The sequence below is a fragment of the Falco biarmicus genome, chromosome 6 (genome assembly GCF_023638135.1).
Source record: "Falco biarmicus isolate bFalBia1 chromosome 6, bFalBia1.pri, whole genome shotgun sequence".
NCBI classification, from domain to species: domain Eukaryota; kingdom Metazoa; phylum Chordata; class Aves; order Falconiformes; family Falconidae; genus Falco; species Falco biarmicus.
Genome location: NC_079293.1, coordinates 79,282,348 through 79,299,560, shown reverse-complemented (window position 1 = coordinate 79,299,560; position 17,213 = coordinate 79,282,348). Strand labels below are relative to the sequence as shown.

General features: G+C 39.7%; 1 protein-coding gene across 2 annotated transcripts in view; it reads left to right on the top strand.

Moving 5' to 3' along the window:
• GNPAT (glyceronephosphate O-acyltransferase) overlaps positions 1-17,213 on the top strand; it is a 21,883-nt gene extending 4,670 nt beyond the window's left edge. For both annotated transcript variants that reach the window (XM_056343512.1, XM_056343511.1), the window contains exons 3-16: positions 1,401-1,577; positions 2,403-2,532; positions 5,088-5,215; positions 5,672-5,747; positions 6,341-6,492; positions 6,583-6,713; positions 7,398-7,621; positions 10,113-10,358; positions 11,060-11,139; positions 13,641-13,781; positions 14,706-14,805; positions 14,899-14,992; positions 16,215-16,276; positions 16,577-17,213. In XM_056343512.1, the coding sequence (XP_056199487.1) occupies positions 1,401-1,577; positions 2,403-2,532; positions 5,088-5,215; positions 5,672-5,747; positions 6,341-6,492; positions 6,583-6,713; positions 7,398-7,621; positions 10,113-10,358; positions 11,060-11,139; positions 13,641-13,781; positions 14,706-14,805; positions 14,899-14,992; positions 16,215-16,276; positions 16,577-16,620 (1,785 nt within the window). In that variant the 3' untranslated portion in view covers positions 16,621-17,213. The remainder of the gene's footprint in view (positions 1-1,400; positions 1,578-2,402; positions 2,533-5,087; positions 5,216-5,671; positions 5,748-6,340; positions 6,493-6,582; positions 6,714-7,397; positions 7,622-10,112; positions 10,359-11,059; positions 11,140-13,640; positions 13,782-14,705; positions 14,806-14,898; positions 14,993-16,214; positions 16,277-16,576) is intronic.

The following is a 17,213-nucleotide window of genomic DNA, read 5'->3' as shown; positions in this document are numbered from 1 at the left end:
TTTTCTTCTGAAGTGCTGCTTTTTTGATGGAAAATTGTTTTCCTGGCTAGTGTCAAGTGGTTGAGGGTGGTTAGCAGACCTGCCATTCCAAACTAGTTATCAGCTTTGCACTAGAGATTACTGGAAGTATCTAACTGAGACTGCCTTTGGCAATATGCCCAACAGTCTATGATCAGTGGGCCTCCTGTCTGGGCAGGGGTTACACAGGCGTAATAGAATTTGTTCTTGTTACAAGTTGCTGAGGTTACTAATGTTCAGTATGTGAAATTAAGTGCATTTGGTTTAGCTTGCTCTATATGACTAGTCTGAGTTTTTGATACCTGATTTTGGGGTGTAAGTGTTTAGTTCTGTAGTGGGTGTGCACTTAATTCACGCAGGATCAGCTGTGTGGTAAGCCTTTTATTGGTGAATGAGAACAGTATCTCTTTCCCATTTAAAATGGTTAAAATAATCAGTTATAGCTACATGTGGAAATACACAGGATGAAGGGTAATGCATTTATTAAAACACGATTGAACCAGTAGATATGATAGTAAGGTGGTATATGGAGGTAGATTGGAGGAGATGGATTTTTTCGTATGTCACAAAATAGAAATAATAGGTAAGCAGTGCTGGTGTTTAAACAGCCATGCTTTTTTGGAGGCTTTTTCTTCTGCCATTCTCTTTCCTCCATGTTCAGTTAAAGGCATGTTCCTCACTCCGTAACAGTAAAAGACTAACTTGCCCATTAAATATTTCTAGAATCAAAGTATCAAATAGGAGGGGCAACCATTATTTAAATCTGTTTTAAGAAACTTCAAAAGGGAGTAAGCATAGCAACAGAAAAAGGATAACTGATATGCAAAGTTTGTAGAGACAGTGCTTTGTATGCATTTCAACTGACCATTGCCAAAGTAATACATTACAAAGAAACTGAATGGTGATAGGGCTGAGGTTCTTCAGCCAAGTCTTAAAAATCTAACCCAAATGCACTTGAAAGATTTACATTGTGAATATCTCTGCAAACATAGGTTTAATTTTATTAGTCAAAGAAAGTAGCATACAGCCTTCTTCAGACTGATAATATAGGAAGTGTTCTTTGAACTTAGGTCTCCCATGAAGATGCTACAGGCTAAAACATTCAGTTGGTGTGTTTGGGGTGGGGGAGGAAGTTGTTGCGCACCCTGCCCCCCACCATTGAGATCTAAGCTCGTTCTTGCTTTTTGAACAGCTTTAACTTGGCTTTCTCTTGTTGGCTGACACTGAACGGATTCTGTATGATTAGATGCATGCCTATCACAAAATAAAATCTTGCTGACTACTGCAGTAGTTCTGCCATAATTGTTGTGGCACATAAAACAGCGTGCATGAGCAAGGAGAAGGAAACATCTCACTGCTATTTTGTTTTTGTTTCTCATCAGTTAGCAAAAGAGATGGGAGAATCGCCTGATATTATTCAAGAAGAAGCCATGGAAATCCTGGATGAGATGGGCCACAGCATGCAATTAGGAGCTGTCAGATTTTTTGCCTTTACTCTGAGCAAAATATTTAAACAGCTTTTCCAGAGAGTTTGTGTGAATGAAGAAGGAATGCAGAGAGTGAGTACTGAGGGAGGAAGTTATATTTTCATACCAGTCACTTGAACAAAGACTCTAATCTTTGCACCAAGTAACAAATATGAAAAATAGCCTTTGGAAAAAAAAGACTGCATTTGTGTTTATTACTGCATTTCTTAGTAAATGGATAGGGGGAAAGGCAGATGATACATAAGTATTTGAGAGGCAAACAGTCAGCAGGACTTCTTTTACATTTTCCAAGCACTTTGTGTGGTAAGGAATGCCTTGTGTCAGTGAAAAGAGTTTTTTCTATCTGCTATTTTAAATTTAGTAATGCATTTAGCTGAATTGGGGTTGAAAACTTCATTTTATTTGGCTGAGTGGGTTGGCTGTTCTGCAAAAACCTTCGTACGGCTAAGGGTGGTGAAACACTGTGTGCCTCTGAGGCAGGAGATGCTTTAAGTTTGCCTCAGTCTTCCAGAGAGCTGCTGCCCCCCTGTTTCATTGCATTCATTCATTGTTCTGGAGGGTGTAATGCTTCTCCTGGAAGACAGCAATGTCAGCCCTGACAGCCCTTATTGGGTTTCCCATCCCTATCAGAAGGGATTTGAATTAGACTATCAAGTAGTGAGGTGGCTCTGGCTTTTGAATCTTGTAATGCTTGTGAACCACAGGTTGCTAGTCTGAAAACTACTGCTCCAAGTTTCCTATGGTTCTGTGCTGAAAAAGGTATAGAGCATGTGGACAGAGAAACCACCCTCAAACAAATCAGCTTCTGTTTGCCTTAAAGCCTGTGAAGGTCTGTATTTGCAAATTTCAACAGTCAATAAATATTGGAACAGTATTGTTTGTGCTGGTTTTTTTTAGTTACAACACGCCATTCAGGAGCATCCCGTTGTACTGCTGCCCAGTCACCGAAGCTACGTAGACTTTTTGATGCTGTCTTACTTGCTATACACGTATGACTTGGCTTTGCCTGTCATTGCTGCAGGAATAGGCAAGTATGTTCTTTTGATGATGTTTTCAGGATTCAGAGAATCAGTAGCAAGGGGTCTGGTAGCTGCTACTATAAGTAGTTGTGTTTAACTTCTGTTCCAAATATGTCTTGTTCAAACCTCCTTGGGTGAGACACTTAACAGTGTCTGAAAGCTTCTCATTGGTGCCGAGTCCAATCAAAGATTATTTTTTTCATAGCAAGTTCACCCAGTAATACCCCGTCTATAGATCCAAGGCTGGGGCAAAGATAGATGTTGTGAAAAAGACTTCTATATTGCTTTTTTGGCCTGGGAACAGGCAAAAACTTGCACAAGATGTACTGTGTATGGAGAATCTTTTGTGATATATGGTTTCAAGTGTTGTCATAATAACCAGATATGACCTTTGCGCTTGTTGCTGATGCAGCTGATTCCCTTGAAGCATTGGCAGGACTCTGTTACGTGGAGTGCTGAGAGCAGAACTGGCTGGGAAAGGAAATTTCACATCAGAGGTCACAATTTTGGACATACTTAATTCTAAAGCAGATTAAGCCAGTATATTTGTGGAGATCAGTTCCTGAAGACTTTAACAGTAAATGTCTTCTGAGTTAATGTGCTTTTTGAAAATCTGGACTCTGGCAGCACTTAACTGAGAAACCTCATCTTGGAAGTCTTGGGTATCAACCAGGTCTTCCAAGCAGGCAGACAGCAACCTTAGGTCTGGTGCAGCACTGTAATGTGCATAGGCAAGCTAGCTAAGGTCTGGGAGCCTGCTGCTCTCCTGTAGTCTGCTTTTACAGAGGTTAGGAAGACCAGCAGAAAATTAGCAGAAGCTGGGAGAATGTGCTTGCTAGGGAAGACAAGATTCTGCTGGTCTTTGAGTTAGTGCTATCTTGCCTCTGGGTGCTGCGGGTTAGATTCTGGTGTAATCAGAAGTTGATGTCTCATAGCTGCCTTGATCAAGGTGTTGCAGCTGCTTACCTGTCGCATATTGTTCAGAATCTGGTCACGTGCTGCCATAGGTATCAGTGAAATCCTTTGCTGACTTTTGGATTAGACCCTTTTTGTGTTTTGGGCCTCAAAACAGTATCTTAAGATACTATTAGTTCATCTTAGAGGGATTATTTTTTTAGTGATTAACATTTTTTCAGGTGTTTTGGGGTCAAAGTTCTTCAGAATTAGGGGCTTGCAGCCTGATTAGACTGCTGCACATGTGTAGTATTTTAAATTCCTCTGGAGAAAACACAGTTCCCTATGGTTGTAGTTGTATTTACTGCATACTGTGTTAGAGGTTCACAAGATGCGGTTTACAAACTCACTCTCAAGTGGTACCTGTGCTGAGTGGAGAGACGCTTTTCTGATATAGATGGAAAGTGCCTCTGCTTTGTCAGTTATCGCTTGGCTTCAAGTAGGATGCAGATAGATCTGTGGGGGTTAGCTAAGGGAAGGTAAACAGTTACCAGTAACACCAGAGTACATGCTCATACGGTGCATTAGCGGGAATCTGGCTGGTGCTGGGATTTGGTTTCTATCTCAGGTCTTGGGAGCAGGTCAGATTAGAGGCACAGAGCTGGTGAGGTGGTGTGGGCTTGAAAGGATGCATTTCAGTCCCATTTTGTGGGGTGGCAGTGTGTGGTGGGGAGGGGCGCTGAGCATGGAGTCAGTCCCGGTTGGGTTGTTGAGGACATGGCAGGAGGGTGGGATACAGTCTATGTTGTAGTGAGAGAGGGAGGGTGGTGGGAGATTAAGGGAAGAAGATGGACCTCTGCACATGGGAAGCTCTGACAGCTACTATGGCTGCCCATAGTCCTGTAGCCAGTTTATTTTTATCTATTTTTTTCATATATTTTTACATAGATATCTATCTCACATACATATGTGTGTGTGACATATTATATGACATCTTCAAGGCAGTTATTGTCACTGTTTTAGCTGGAAATGAGAACAGATATTTGATCGGTAAAATAAATTCACAAGTGTTTCATGGATTGAGGTGGCAAGGAGGTTGAAGCAGCACATGGCCAGCTGATGTGTAGACTTGTTTTAAATGCTTCCCTAATAAATTTGTTAACGTTTAAGTGTTTCCTGGTTTTGACAAGTGTTGACCATCACTGCTTAAAACTAGAAAACTAAAAACTTCTAGCCAGTTTGGTGTACAAAGTGATGAGTCAGAATCATAACTAACCAGTTACACTATATTATCCTATTTAATTTCTGTGTCTTCTAGGATATATTTAGTGGTAACTGATTTTTCTGAAGGTGAGAGAGACAATTACTTCAAAACTTAAGTATTTATTATGGTTGAGATCTGGCCATCTAAATTATGAAAATAAATTGCTCTAAGTGAATGCTGCTTACCCAAAAAAAAAGCAAGCATATTATAATATGCCATTCACATTCACATAAGTCTTGCAGACAATCTGAGAGCAAAGAAAGGTATTTGTAACAACAGAATTCTTGGAAGAGATCTTTATTCTGGCAATTGGATCAGTGTATATATAGAAAGTGATTGATTGTGACAGCTGATATTAATCAATAGGTTTTGTGTGTGTGGTTTTGGTGTTTGTTTGATTTTCAGATTTCCTAGGAATGAAGATAGTTGGTGAGCTGCTACGAAGGGCAGGTGCCTTTTTTATGCGACGTTCCTTTGGTGGGAACAGACTCTACTGGGCAGTGTTTGCTGAATATGTAAAAACGATGTTAAGGGTAAATAAACTATTGAACTCTAAAAATGTATGCTTAAGAAATACTGTGTTGGAATGATTCATGTGAAATATGCATGATATTATAGCTATGAGGTTGAAAGTCTTCACTGTGATCTGATTAAATGCATTCTACCTCAGAATTACTGTCGGTGAAGAGCATGCATGCACTCTGTTGTTATTATAGTTCAACAGTAGGTAGTAAACAAATTGCTGCTCATCACTTGCTTTGGATCATGTGCCTGTATCTCATGACAGACACAGTATTTTTGTTAATTTAACTATATGGTGTGTCAAATGCAATGGATGAATATGAGCTTAGAAATTACTGAAGTTAGATATGCGTGGCTTCCATTAAAAAAACCTTTACTTACATTTTAAGTACTTGAAACTATTTACAGGCAGTAAAGAAGAAAAGTTTTTTTTCTGACCAGCTTTTCTTTTTATTTTACATTTGAAGAGTGGCTATGCCCCAATTGAATTTTTTCTTGAAGGGACTAGAAGCCGCACTGCCAAGACTCTGACTCCAAAGTTTGGTAGGTTTGTTGAACACTTGGAACTTTTTATGATTCTTATATTTTCGTTAGTGGCTATGTGCCACTAACTAAGTTCTTCAGACAGGAAGGGATGTTAAAGTGGTGGGAAACTGGTGAGGCCTGTCAGAATAGTGGAAAACACTATGCTTGGAATTCCAAGGCTATACAAAGAATGGCAATACACGTCTCTAGCACTCTACTGCTTTCTCTCCCTTTGCCCTGTTGTGTACTTAATTGCGTAACTCTTCGCCCTTTTCTTTCTAGAAAATAGGTGTCCCCTGACCAGCAGAGAAGTACTGTAAGCTAACTGTAGGAGTAATGGGCAGAAGAAAGATGCTGTTTGAGTGCAGAGCAGCACTGCTGCAAAAAGCACAAACAAGCTGTCCAAATGCATTGCTTACATTTGCCTTCTGTTTTAAAGCTTGAGCAATGTTTTGTGCTTCTGCTTGATTGACAAGAGAACAGGCACAGTGCACACCTATAATCAGTTTCTAAAATTTGAAGGTATCTTTTTCAAAGTTAAATTGCAGTTGCTTTTCCTTCCTCAAAAAAGACAAATGGTTCACTTTTTTCTTTTTTTTTTCAATTTGCAGGTCTTCTCAGCATTGTGATGGAACCATTTTTTAAACGTGAAGTCTTTGACACGTACCTTGTTCCCATCAGCATCAGTTATGAGAGGATATTAGAAGAATCTCTCTATGCATATGAACTCCTGGGAGTCCCAAAGCCCAAAGAATCTACATCTGTATGTAAATTCCTTAAGAACAGAACATAGGTGGATGTATATACACCCTGTGGCACCAAAATTTGAGTTTTACTCTTCCCATTTTCATAGGGGTTGTTAAAAGCCAGAAGAATCCTCAGTGACAATTTTGGTACCATACATATCTACGTTGGCCAGCCGGTATCACTTAGAACCTTGGCATCTGGGAGAATCAGTCGGTGCCCATACAATTTGGTTCCCAGGTACCACATCTTTCCGTGGTGTATGCCTAGGAAAAGCATTTGTTTAGTCCTCACCTATGTAAAATAATGAAGATATTCTCTTGTACTTTGTTTTCAACTTCTCTCCCCTCCCCTCCATCTGACTATTCAGACCGCCGAACCTGTTTTGTCTGAGCAGAGGTTTATCGTGCTTGTGATTGGGTGTTTCTGAAACAGGTTGTTACTTGAATAGCTTTGCACTGTGACGAGAAGATGCCATTTTAAAATTTAATGTGATACGTGAGCCAGGCAAAGCTCTGTTTTCTGAGAATTTGGTGGTTTTGCCACTTAAAAGTTCTGCCTTTCTCTCCCTTCTTGCTTTATTACTGCAAAGTGTGTTATGTGATCATGTGCCAGGGACCTGTAGTTATGACTGGATTGGGTGGCTTTTGCAATTTGTTATATAAAACACAATGCTTTTGAATTTTATTTCGAGATAGCAAGTGCACAGCATCAATACAGAGAGATGTGTTTCAAATAGTGTCATGAAGCTACTGATGTTATGCTCTGTACTTCTGTTCTACACAGGACATAGAATCACCCTCCAGATGTTAGGTGCTGTAAAGTAGTTATAGATCCAGGAGCAATATGGAAGAAATAAGGAAGGGTGTGATTTATATTCCAGTTTTTGGAGCGCTTGACCTTGAATTGCATTGTTCTTTTCAGGCATCTTCCCCAAAAGCCATCTGAGGATATCCAAGAATTTGTCAGTGACGTAGCTTATAAAATGGAGCTCCTGCAAATAGAAAACATGGTTTTGAGCCCATGGGTGCTAGTTGCTGCTGTCCTGCTCCAGAATTTGCCAGCCATGGATTTTGAACTTCTAATAGAAAAAACCCAGTGGCTTAAAGGCTTAACTCAGACTTTTGGAGGATTCATTGAATGGCCTGGTATGCAGAGAAAGTGTTATTTCTATTCCTTCTGTTGTTTATGAAGGATAAGTTATATTTCTGTGGAAGCACTGTATGGTGACAACTTTACAGCATGTTTTCTCGGAGTTGTAAATGGATTTTAGGATATGCTAAAAAATGATGCTAAAACCTGACAGGTTCTGACTTAGCCTGTAGAAGATAATACTTTGAAAAACAGTTAGGTGGAAGCAGAACAGATATTTTACTTATATCCTGAGGTGTGGATGAAGGGGAAATTATAAGGTATTTCTATTAGAGCACTGAGATTTGCCTAGTGTCTGTCTTTCTGAATGCAGCAGTTAACTTGCTGTAATGCTATATTTATTGCTTGATACTGACTATAGTGTAAGTTGTTACTGTGGCAAAGAACTAGTGGAAACAAATGGGTGAGAGAAAATCAAAACTTAAGTTGTCTATTTATTTTTAAATTCTGCTTTATCCCCAGAAACACTGATGACACTTGGGTAGAAGGCTTCTTTGGTCATTTTATTTATATATTTACATACACACACACACACTCTTTATATATGTTATGTATATGTATATATTGGCTTATGAAAGGCTGATTCTCCTTCCAAACTATCTGAACAATTGTTTTAAACTTCTGTCTGTGAACGAAGGTGACACAGGTAACTAATTTCAGAGCCTTAGGACATTAGTAGTAAAACTAGCAAAGAAAAAATAATGTGTAATGCAAGTATGTTTACCTTTTCACTGTAGGTAGACTTAAGCTATGGATCTTTGCTTTTGTAGTTGTGTATAATCAGGGTTCCCTCTCACTACTGCAATAAAGAAATAGGAGCAGGCTATAGTTATAACAGAACTCCGTCATTTCTGGAAAACCACTTCTCCTTTCAGGGGTCTGCACTGCAGTGAATGCAGACAAGGTCTGCTTCTGCCAAACTGGTAAAAGGAAGAATTTCATGGCAATATTTAAACATTGTTTAGAATCTTACCGTACAGTAAACTGAAAAACATAACCACATTTGGGTTTGCTTATTTATTTTGTTTATTTTCTTAGCAACAGTGAGTAAGCTTTCACTTTAGTAGAGTTGAGATGTAGTCAGGGAATAGCAAATAAGCATGGTGATGAAATAGAGCAATGACAACAACTGAGCAGATTTTGTTGGGAGTGTGCTGGCCCTGCTCTAGGCATCAGTTGCCTAGAAACAAGAGTTTGTTGTTTTGTTTTCAATGGTATTCAATTTGAAAGAATAAATACATTTTAAAGGCTAACTTAGCAACATCACCAAGTCAGCAACTACACGTACCCTGTCCATTCCTCTGTCTCCAGACAGCTGGTTGTTTCTGCCTTTGTCATACTGGTTGGTTGTTACAAGCAGAACATTTGCTTGGCTGTTAGAAATTTTATCTTAAAAACAGGAACTGCAAAATTACTTGCTCAGGCTTCTGCTTTTTACTGCATCAGGAAACTTGGGAACTTGAGCAGAACTGGAACAAAGTAGGCTGAAGGAGCAAAGAAGATGCAAGGAGATTCTATGTGAAATATATGTTAAGGGGAAAGAATACAAAATTATGGTTTTTTTCTATCAGAGGCTATATGGATTTGATACGCTTGTGGTGTTGTGAACATGTAAAGTGTATTTTAGTGTTCAATAAGAAGTTTTTATTGCTTCTTTCCTTGCTTACCAGAGTTCACATTTGTCACAGGGAATGTTTTGATAGTGTTTAAAGTGTAAAGTGTTCTAAAAAGGTGACTGTATTTTCAAGACTTGAGATGCTGCTCTTTATCTGAATAAAGTTTGTGGTGTGTCACACTGACAAAAAAGCCTGACCAAAGCCCAGAGGTTTGTGGAACTCACGCCTGCCTGCAGAGAACTTTGCTGTTAAAAAAAACCAAACCCCACAACAAACCCAAACCCGCACACTTCCTTGCTTTAGGCATTTTAAAAGGGTTGTCTTATGAAATTAGAAGAGGTTTGGGTTTAAGTACAGTCTGGTTTCTCTTTGAGCAGGCATATAATGTTAATGATACTTACATTAGGATTTCTTTAAACTTAATTTGGGGTGACGCCTTCCTTGTATGTGAGAACTGAGGAAAAACATTACCAAGATTTGTGCATCTGATTCAAAACTTGTAGTGTCAAAAATGCCTAAGCAGAAGTATGGTCTCTGTTTCTTTACCGATTAGTGTGTCTATCCTCTTTTATTTGGAGGCTCAGAATACTTGTTCCAGAGACAAAGGAAGTATTTTTCATTGTTAGCAAGTGGAAGAATTTAAAGTGCTTTCATTAGAGAAATGTCAAGTATTTTTCCTCTCCCCCATCTCATAGTATGCCTAGGCTGCCAGTTCCTGGTGTGGATTATTTTATAACGTTTCTCTAACAATGTTTGATTTAATAATTGGTCTTCAGTGATAAAACTTCATGAAATTCTGGTGCATTTTAGGCTGTTTCAATACCGTTATGTTCCCTTTTGCATCTTCCTGAGTGTTGCCTTCTCCTGCTAGATAACCTGTGTGCCAAAAAAGCAGTCATATCTGGCCTCACCCTGCATTCAAACATTGCTCGGCTTGTCAATGGCCACGTGGTCCTAAATGATAAAGGAGTGGAAGATGGAGCCGTAGGGGAAATCGTCTTTAAGCGTGCTCTGGCCATCCTAATGTGTGCCACCTACAGAAACCAGCTGCTGAACGTGTTTGTGCGTCCATCTCTGGTGGCAGTTGCCTTGCAGATGACAAGCAGCTTCAGAAAAGGTACGTTTGGGTAGCCCTGAGAGTCTGCTGGCTTTGCTCCTTGTGCTGTCAGCTGTGAGAGGAGCATGAAGTTCCTGTGACAGCTGGTGGGAGCTACCTGAGACCGTTATACTCTGGATAAGGTCCCATGACATCAGGTGGATGTGTTGGGAGGGGATGGGGGTATTTTACTTGCTTTTTTTGTTTGTTTACCCTTTGATACTTTTGAAAGCAGGTATATTGTGTTGAGAGGGCAGGGTTAAGAAGAGCTGATCCCAGTTCCTCAGTGTCTGACTTTGTTGGAGTTGAGCAGACTAGCACAGCTCACACTTGCATGCAGTACAGCCAGTTTGCAGTCTTTCTTCTCTTCCCACTACTATTTCTGAAGTATTTCAATGTTTTCCAATTCTTGGCTCTTAAAGAAACTTCACAGGATAAATACCTTAGTTTTGTGCAGCATCTGATTACGTGGTATTTAATGCATGTTCTGAGAAGCTACAACTCCCTGCTCTTTCCTTTTGGTAACAGTTGGATCAAGTGCTTAGAGTGCTTGGATGTTCTGTTGCAGTGGTTTCTGCTGTATTACGTATGTATGCTTTTAACGTCAACTCCAGATTTTATCTGAAGTGGGTACTCCCTTTAAAATAAGGAGTAAATGGCTTTTCACTTACATGTTTAAAATTATGTTTTTATACAACAATACTTTACAATATTTTTTTCAGAGGAAGTCTATAGCTGCTTCAGCTTCTTGAGAGATGTTTTCTCTGATGAATTCATCTTCTTTCCTGGCATTTCATTGAAGGTAAAAACATGCTTTATACAAAAATACTGATAGTCAGTAACACAGCCAACTAAAATAGCATCTGATATCAGGGCTTTGCCAAACAAGTGCTTTGCGATAAACACAGTGATATCAACTTGATCTGTAAGTGGGAGGGAGAACTTAACAGGGGATCATTTGGTTAGTTGCAAAACATTGTCTGAATCCACAAGGTTGTGTATGCAACCTTTTTTTTCTCCCTCTATTCCAGTAAAAAAATAAAAATCCAGAAATGGCTCAATTCTGAACGACTAAAATGAACTGTAGCAGAAGTTTGGCTTTTTTTTTTATAAAGCTACCAGTCTCCTAGCACAGATATAAAAATGTACATAAAGCAGTCTTTTAAATGAAGTGTAAATACTGTCCTGTTGCTCTTTCAGTTATGAAAGAGAACTTAGGCTGTGAAGAAAACAGTGTTAATGTAGATTTAATTTAATTTGGTCACAGAGTGGGTATGTTCTGTCAGTGCAGAAGCAAAACAGTAATTTTCATTGAGGGTACACCTGGATAATTTTTCTTCAAAGCTTTTGCAGACTGTGCGGCAGAGGGGCACTGCTGCTCTTTCGGAAGGTTAAACTATAGGTGTTATACCAATTAATGATCAACCATTGTATGCCCTTGTTACCTTTGACAAATAGAGTACGCAGTTCTACATTTAAGTGCCTGTTGTCCTCTGGTTGATTATACCCCTTCTAGGGTAGCTGTGATCAGTTGTTTTGTGTAGCTCCACGTGTGTGGTCTGTGATGCAGGGCTACCAGAGAACTGTGCCAACACCCAGTGCCTCATTGGTTAGCGCACGCCTCTGCACCCGCCTCTACCCACCGCTCCTCAACTGCACCGCATGGTGGTATCTGCTCTGTAGCGTTTGTGCAATGGCTCAGGTGCCTCTTATACCCTGAACTCTGAAGGTTTTGATGTCCCTGAGCATTAACAGGCTTATTTTTAATATTTGATGGTTTATGGTTGAGCCATTTTTAGCTTTTTATTACTGGCATTTATCTCGTGTAGATTCAAATAAGTACATTGTGAGCACTATGAGGTGAGTGCTTATAGTAGGGCTTGATTTACATTTCTGCAGCCAAAATCTTCTACAGAGTTGAGGTGATGCAGCCTGTGAAGGTTTTTGAAGGGCGAACTTTCCTGATAGCATAAGCGTCCTTCTTAGAGTCTTATAGAAGCTTTAGTTGCAACCTGTTTGCTTGAAAAGAGTTTCCCATCGTTTCACTCGCCCCATACAACCATACTCCTATGAAGCCAGTATTATTCCAGCATACTGCCTTCTTGCAAGGCTCAGTACATCTGCGTGCTCTTCTAACACAGCTGGACCCAGGCAAGCTGTGAAAACTGCAGGCAGCACTTTGCTCTCTGTAGGACTTGGCGTGTCAGTTTGTACACATCCTGCTGGGTCAAAGCTGGCTCTAGTCCAGCCAGCTTGAAATGCAGGTGAGCACAAGTTTATTAGTGAAAAAACTGGTTCAACGTTACACCCAATATAAACTGGTAAGTCCACGTGTAGTTTTTATTTGGATTTAAAACTGGTTAAACGTGACTTTTATCAACACTAAGGCCAAATATCTGATGGTGATACCTGTGATCTTTCCTGCATTAAAAAAAGAGAGAAGTATAATTTTCCTGAGACTCATCAAGACTTGCAAATTATATTAAAATCTTACAGATTTTTATATAGAAGAGAATTTGGCCTTTTTTTTAAAGGCCGATGGGCACTGTTATGTTTAGTTTTCATTGTTAGCAACTGTTGCCTTTTGCATCTTTTCTTAAGTACCAGGACCAAGCAGGGAACAGGAAGGTGACTGGCTATGACTGACTTTACTGGAGTCAAATGAAGGAGTCACTGTAATGTTGAGGGATCTCTTAGCAACCCACCCCTCTAGTTGTCCATGTGTCTGCCATGTCTGTGTCCCACCCTCTCATGTTCTTTGTGTGTGTGTGTGTCCTGTGTCCCCTCCCTTTTTATGCCCATGTTGGCAGTAAAATGGTTTTGTCATTGACATTTCCGTAATTTGTAACTTTTGGCCATTGTGTTGCCTCTTTTGCAGAGGGCAGGTCAGTGAACTACGTTATCGTTTATCACAAACAGTGGACATGAGATAAAGGCAAACCCTGACTTTACAAATAAATAAAGAACACCCACAGAAAAAACCCTAAACCAGACAACCTGGCCCTATTCTGACAAAATCCTGAGGGAGCTCAGGCTCGCTGTTACAATACCAGCCACAAGCTGTTTTCTTTGTTCCTAGGCGTGTTGTGCATTGAGATATGGCTGTGTTTTAGAACATGTTCCCACTGCCTTTTTATAAGGGTGTTTTTGGTATATAGGAAAATGTTGATTGGAGTCTCTTGAGGACCAAGTTCAGTAATAAAAGTGGTGTCCTGTTGTGGTTTTATTGTTGTTGATTTTGTGGGGAAAGGTAGCTGCACTTACTGTAGATGTCAGAACTTCAGTTATGGCTCTCTCTCCCAGGATTTTGAGGAAGGATGTTTTCTACTCGCAAAATGTGATGCCATTCAAACAAGTCAACAGGAAATCTACCCTACTGACAAAGGAAGTTGTATAGTATCTTTCTTGTCAGCTATGTTTAGACCTTTTGTGGAAGGTTATCAGGTATGTTGTTGTTCAGAAAATTATCCTTTTTTTCTTCCTCCTGTGTTTTACAGGGAAACTAGGATAGCTGTGATACTTCTGCTGTATAAAGAGTGACTGTTTTTATGGCTGGGGAGTGCAAGAGCTGAGAAATCGCAGTAATTAATATCTTAAACCACCACCCTCTCCCTAGGATCCTGATTTCAGCTTTTGGCTCAGACTCTTCCAGTTGACTAAATTGTAATGTGATGGCCTGTTATGGATTTATAAGCTTCATGGGGAGTGTGCTGCTATCAGGTTCATTGCTTTTTCTTATGAGGAGCTCTTGCTTAGTTCATTTTATGTGGGCTGTCCTGCCAAGTATGGAAATGAGTTTGCATCTCGTATCTAATAGCTTTTTGGGGAATTATTAATGGCATCCGTATAGCTCCTTAAATAGTTTTGGTTTTCCAAGTTTTTAATAAGACTGAACACTTAGATTAAGCAACGTAATAAGCAAAGTATGCAAAAACACAGGCTAAAATCTGAGATACGTCAGCATAAGATTGGTGGTGCTGTAGACATTTGAACCTAGTGGTATCTGTTAATGATCGGGTGTGTGACTTGGGCTGAACTTGTACTGATCTGCCCAGGTTTTCCCAACTGTAAAACAGCTATTGCTTTAAAAAAATTACACTGTTTTTGATTGTGAGAACAGGAATGTTAAACTAATGTCTAAGGTAACTATTATAGTAATACTGAATCTTATTTATTTATTTTACTTAGGATTCTCATGCCTGTTAAACAGTAATAAAAATTCCAGGTGCTCTGTTTAAGGATACCTTTTGAGTTCCTCTCCTGCCCTTTTCAAAGTTTAACAGTAGTACTTATGAGGACATGTCTGAAATTCATAACAAGCTGACAATCAAAAGAAAAGAAGTGCTAATTGTTTTTTTTTATCGTTAGCTAATTTTCAGATACCTCTCAAAGGAAACAAAAGAAGCCTTCACCGAGAAGCAGTTTATACCTGGAGCACGCAACTTTGTTTTTCAACTTCTTGAGAAGGGTGTGTACAGCCGTTATAAAATATGATTTTGCAAGTGTAGCCTGTTAATGGACAGTGATAAAGCTTTCAACTGTGTTTCTGCTTTCTCTGTAGGGAATACGCAGTGTTACGAAGCGCTGTCTTCTGACATGCAGAAAAATGCCTTAGCAGCTCTTGTGCAACTAGGTGCAGCAAAGAAGAAGAAAATGTAAGAGCACTGGCTTTTTGGTGTATAGAAGTCCGTGTGTGGTCTTACTGGCAATTCTTAATGACTAAGCTATTAGTATGAAGCAGAACAGTAGAATCTCAACTGCCTGAGCACCAGTCAACTGAAGGCTGATTTGATTTACCTGAGTCGTGGTGGAGACCCAGCTAATTCCTTTCTGTACATGTTTTAGAAGCAGAGGTGCACCACACACCCCCACCCCCACACACCCTTCCCGGTGAAAAGACTCCTGTGGGACCCAACAACAAAATGCATTAACTCGCTAGCAGGCTGTTCTGACTCCCTTTTTACCTTTTGGTTTTCAAAGTTTCTCCCAAGGCTTTGGTAAGCAAAGAGAACAGTCTTGCTTATTTTTAATAAAAGAGTTACTCTGTGTGTTACAGTATGCCTCATCAGGCAATGTAAGCAATAATCAAGGATACTACTAATTTGGGGGGGGGGGGGGTCAGCACTAACATCACAGAGCAACTTAACTGAAAGCTTAGTCATTAAAGTCTTTATATACAGTTCATAGTTTATAGACCTAAGATTAAAAAACAGGTATTGTTACACAAAAATGCAGTGACATGCATTCCTGTTATCAAATGAATTTGTGTTGTGGTGCTTCTTAACGGTGTTTAGAAGTATAACTATGGGAGTCCCTGATACAACAAGTCCCCTCATCGTCTTGAGCGTTTCACAGAACGTAGTTGGCAGCTGATGACCCTGAGCTATTTCCTGAACAGAGGCATAAGAAAATGTATCAGTTAAGGCTTGTAGCGCTCTTGGAAAGTGCTCAAAGTACTGTTGTAACATCCCCTGCCATGTCACTGTGCTAGGTGTAGATGTCTGTAACTATATTCCCCTTTCAATCAAGTGCAACAGAATTTGGTATCAGCTGAAGATTTGGTGCCATTTTGCAAGAGTCTTGAAAATTACAGGACTGAAAACAAACAAAAACTCTCTTCGTGCAGTTGTCCCTATTAAAAACTGAGGGGGGAGAGAGACATGGGGACTTGTGAACAAGAGGAAGGATAAAGAAACTGTAACTATCCTTGAGTACAATCTGATTAGAAGTCTGCCATGTCCTTAAAATTGATATGTATGCTGTTAGGATGAAAAATTTGATGTAGTTACGAAAATGTTTAATTCTGATTATTTATGTAGAAATGACCGGAACAAGAAATATTCATTGAAGAAAAAAGGGTTTTTCTTTTAACTGTAGGTCCAATGGATTCACTTACAATGTAAATCAAGAGGCTGTTAATAAAATCCTGGACATGTTTGGTAAGTGTTCCCTAATTAAGTTGAAAAGAGCTTCTCAAATTACGAATTACTTTGGACAGTGCACATACATTAGATGTAGTGGTTTTTCCCTAATAACTAGTTCCTTAGATTTATCTATATAACAATCCTACTGATATTTTTTTTACAATACTTTGTGTCATTGACTGCAGCTTGGAATCTCCCTTTTGTATTTGAAATATGAAGCCGAAGGACTGAGGAACATAAAAAGTAGTTTAATGGAGTGGTATTTACGGCATTTTGATGATTAAGTGTGTACTTTTTTTCTTTCTCCCCTGTTAGACGCTAGGATACCTGTACAGAAACCTGTGGCAGCACGACTCTGAGTGGCTCCTGATGCTGCGACGGGACATAAGCGGCTGCTGAGAACCCGGACCGCTGCGGCCGGAGCAGGGGCAGGGGGAGGCGGGGGTCCCCCTGCCCGGTGAGCGGGGTGACGTTTTCTGGCTGGGCAGCTCTCCCTTACCACTTACAAACCGTTGCCGTGAGGGTTAGAGTTGTATTTGTATCCTCACTGTCGTTTTGTTTTTTGAAAACAGACTACACATTGTCCTTTTTTTTTTTTTTTTAATATATATATATATATATTTAAAGAGATGTGTAATGGCTACTTAAATGCATTTTTCTAGACTTGGAAGAAGGAACGTGATTTCGAATATTTCATGGATGTGAAAATGTAACAGGGAATTAAAAGACTTGCTATTAAAATTAATATTTAGAGAAGTACGTTGCTGGCTGGCTACATGTTAGCATAAGGCTCTTGGAACCGAGAGCGCAAATCAGATCTTGGGCCACAGCCAGAAGTGCTGATTGCGTTGGGTTTGTTGGTTGACTGTGGGGGTTTTTTAGGCAACTCGGCATTACTTTAATTACTTCATGAATGTTGTATTTAAAAACTGAATTAAAGCAGCGTCGTTAA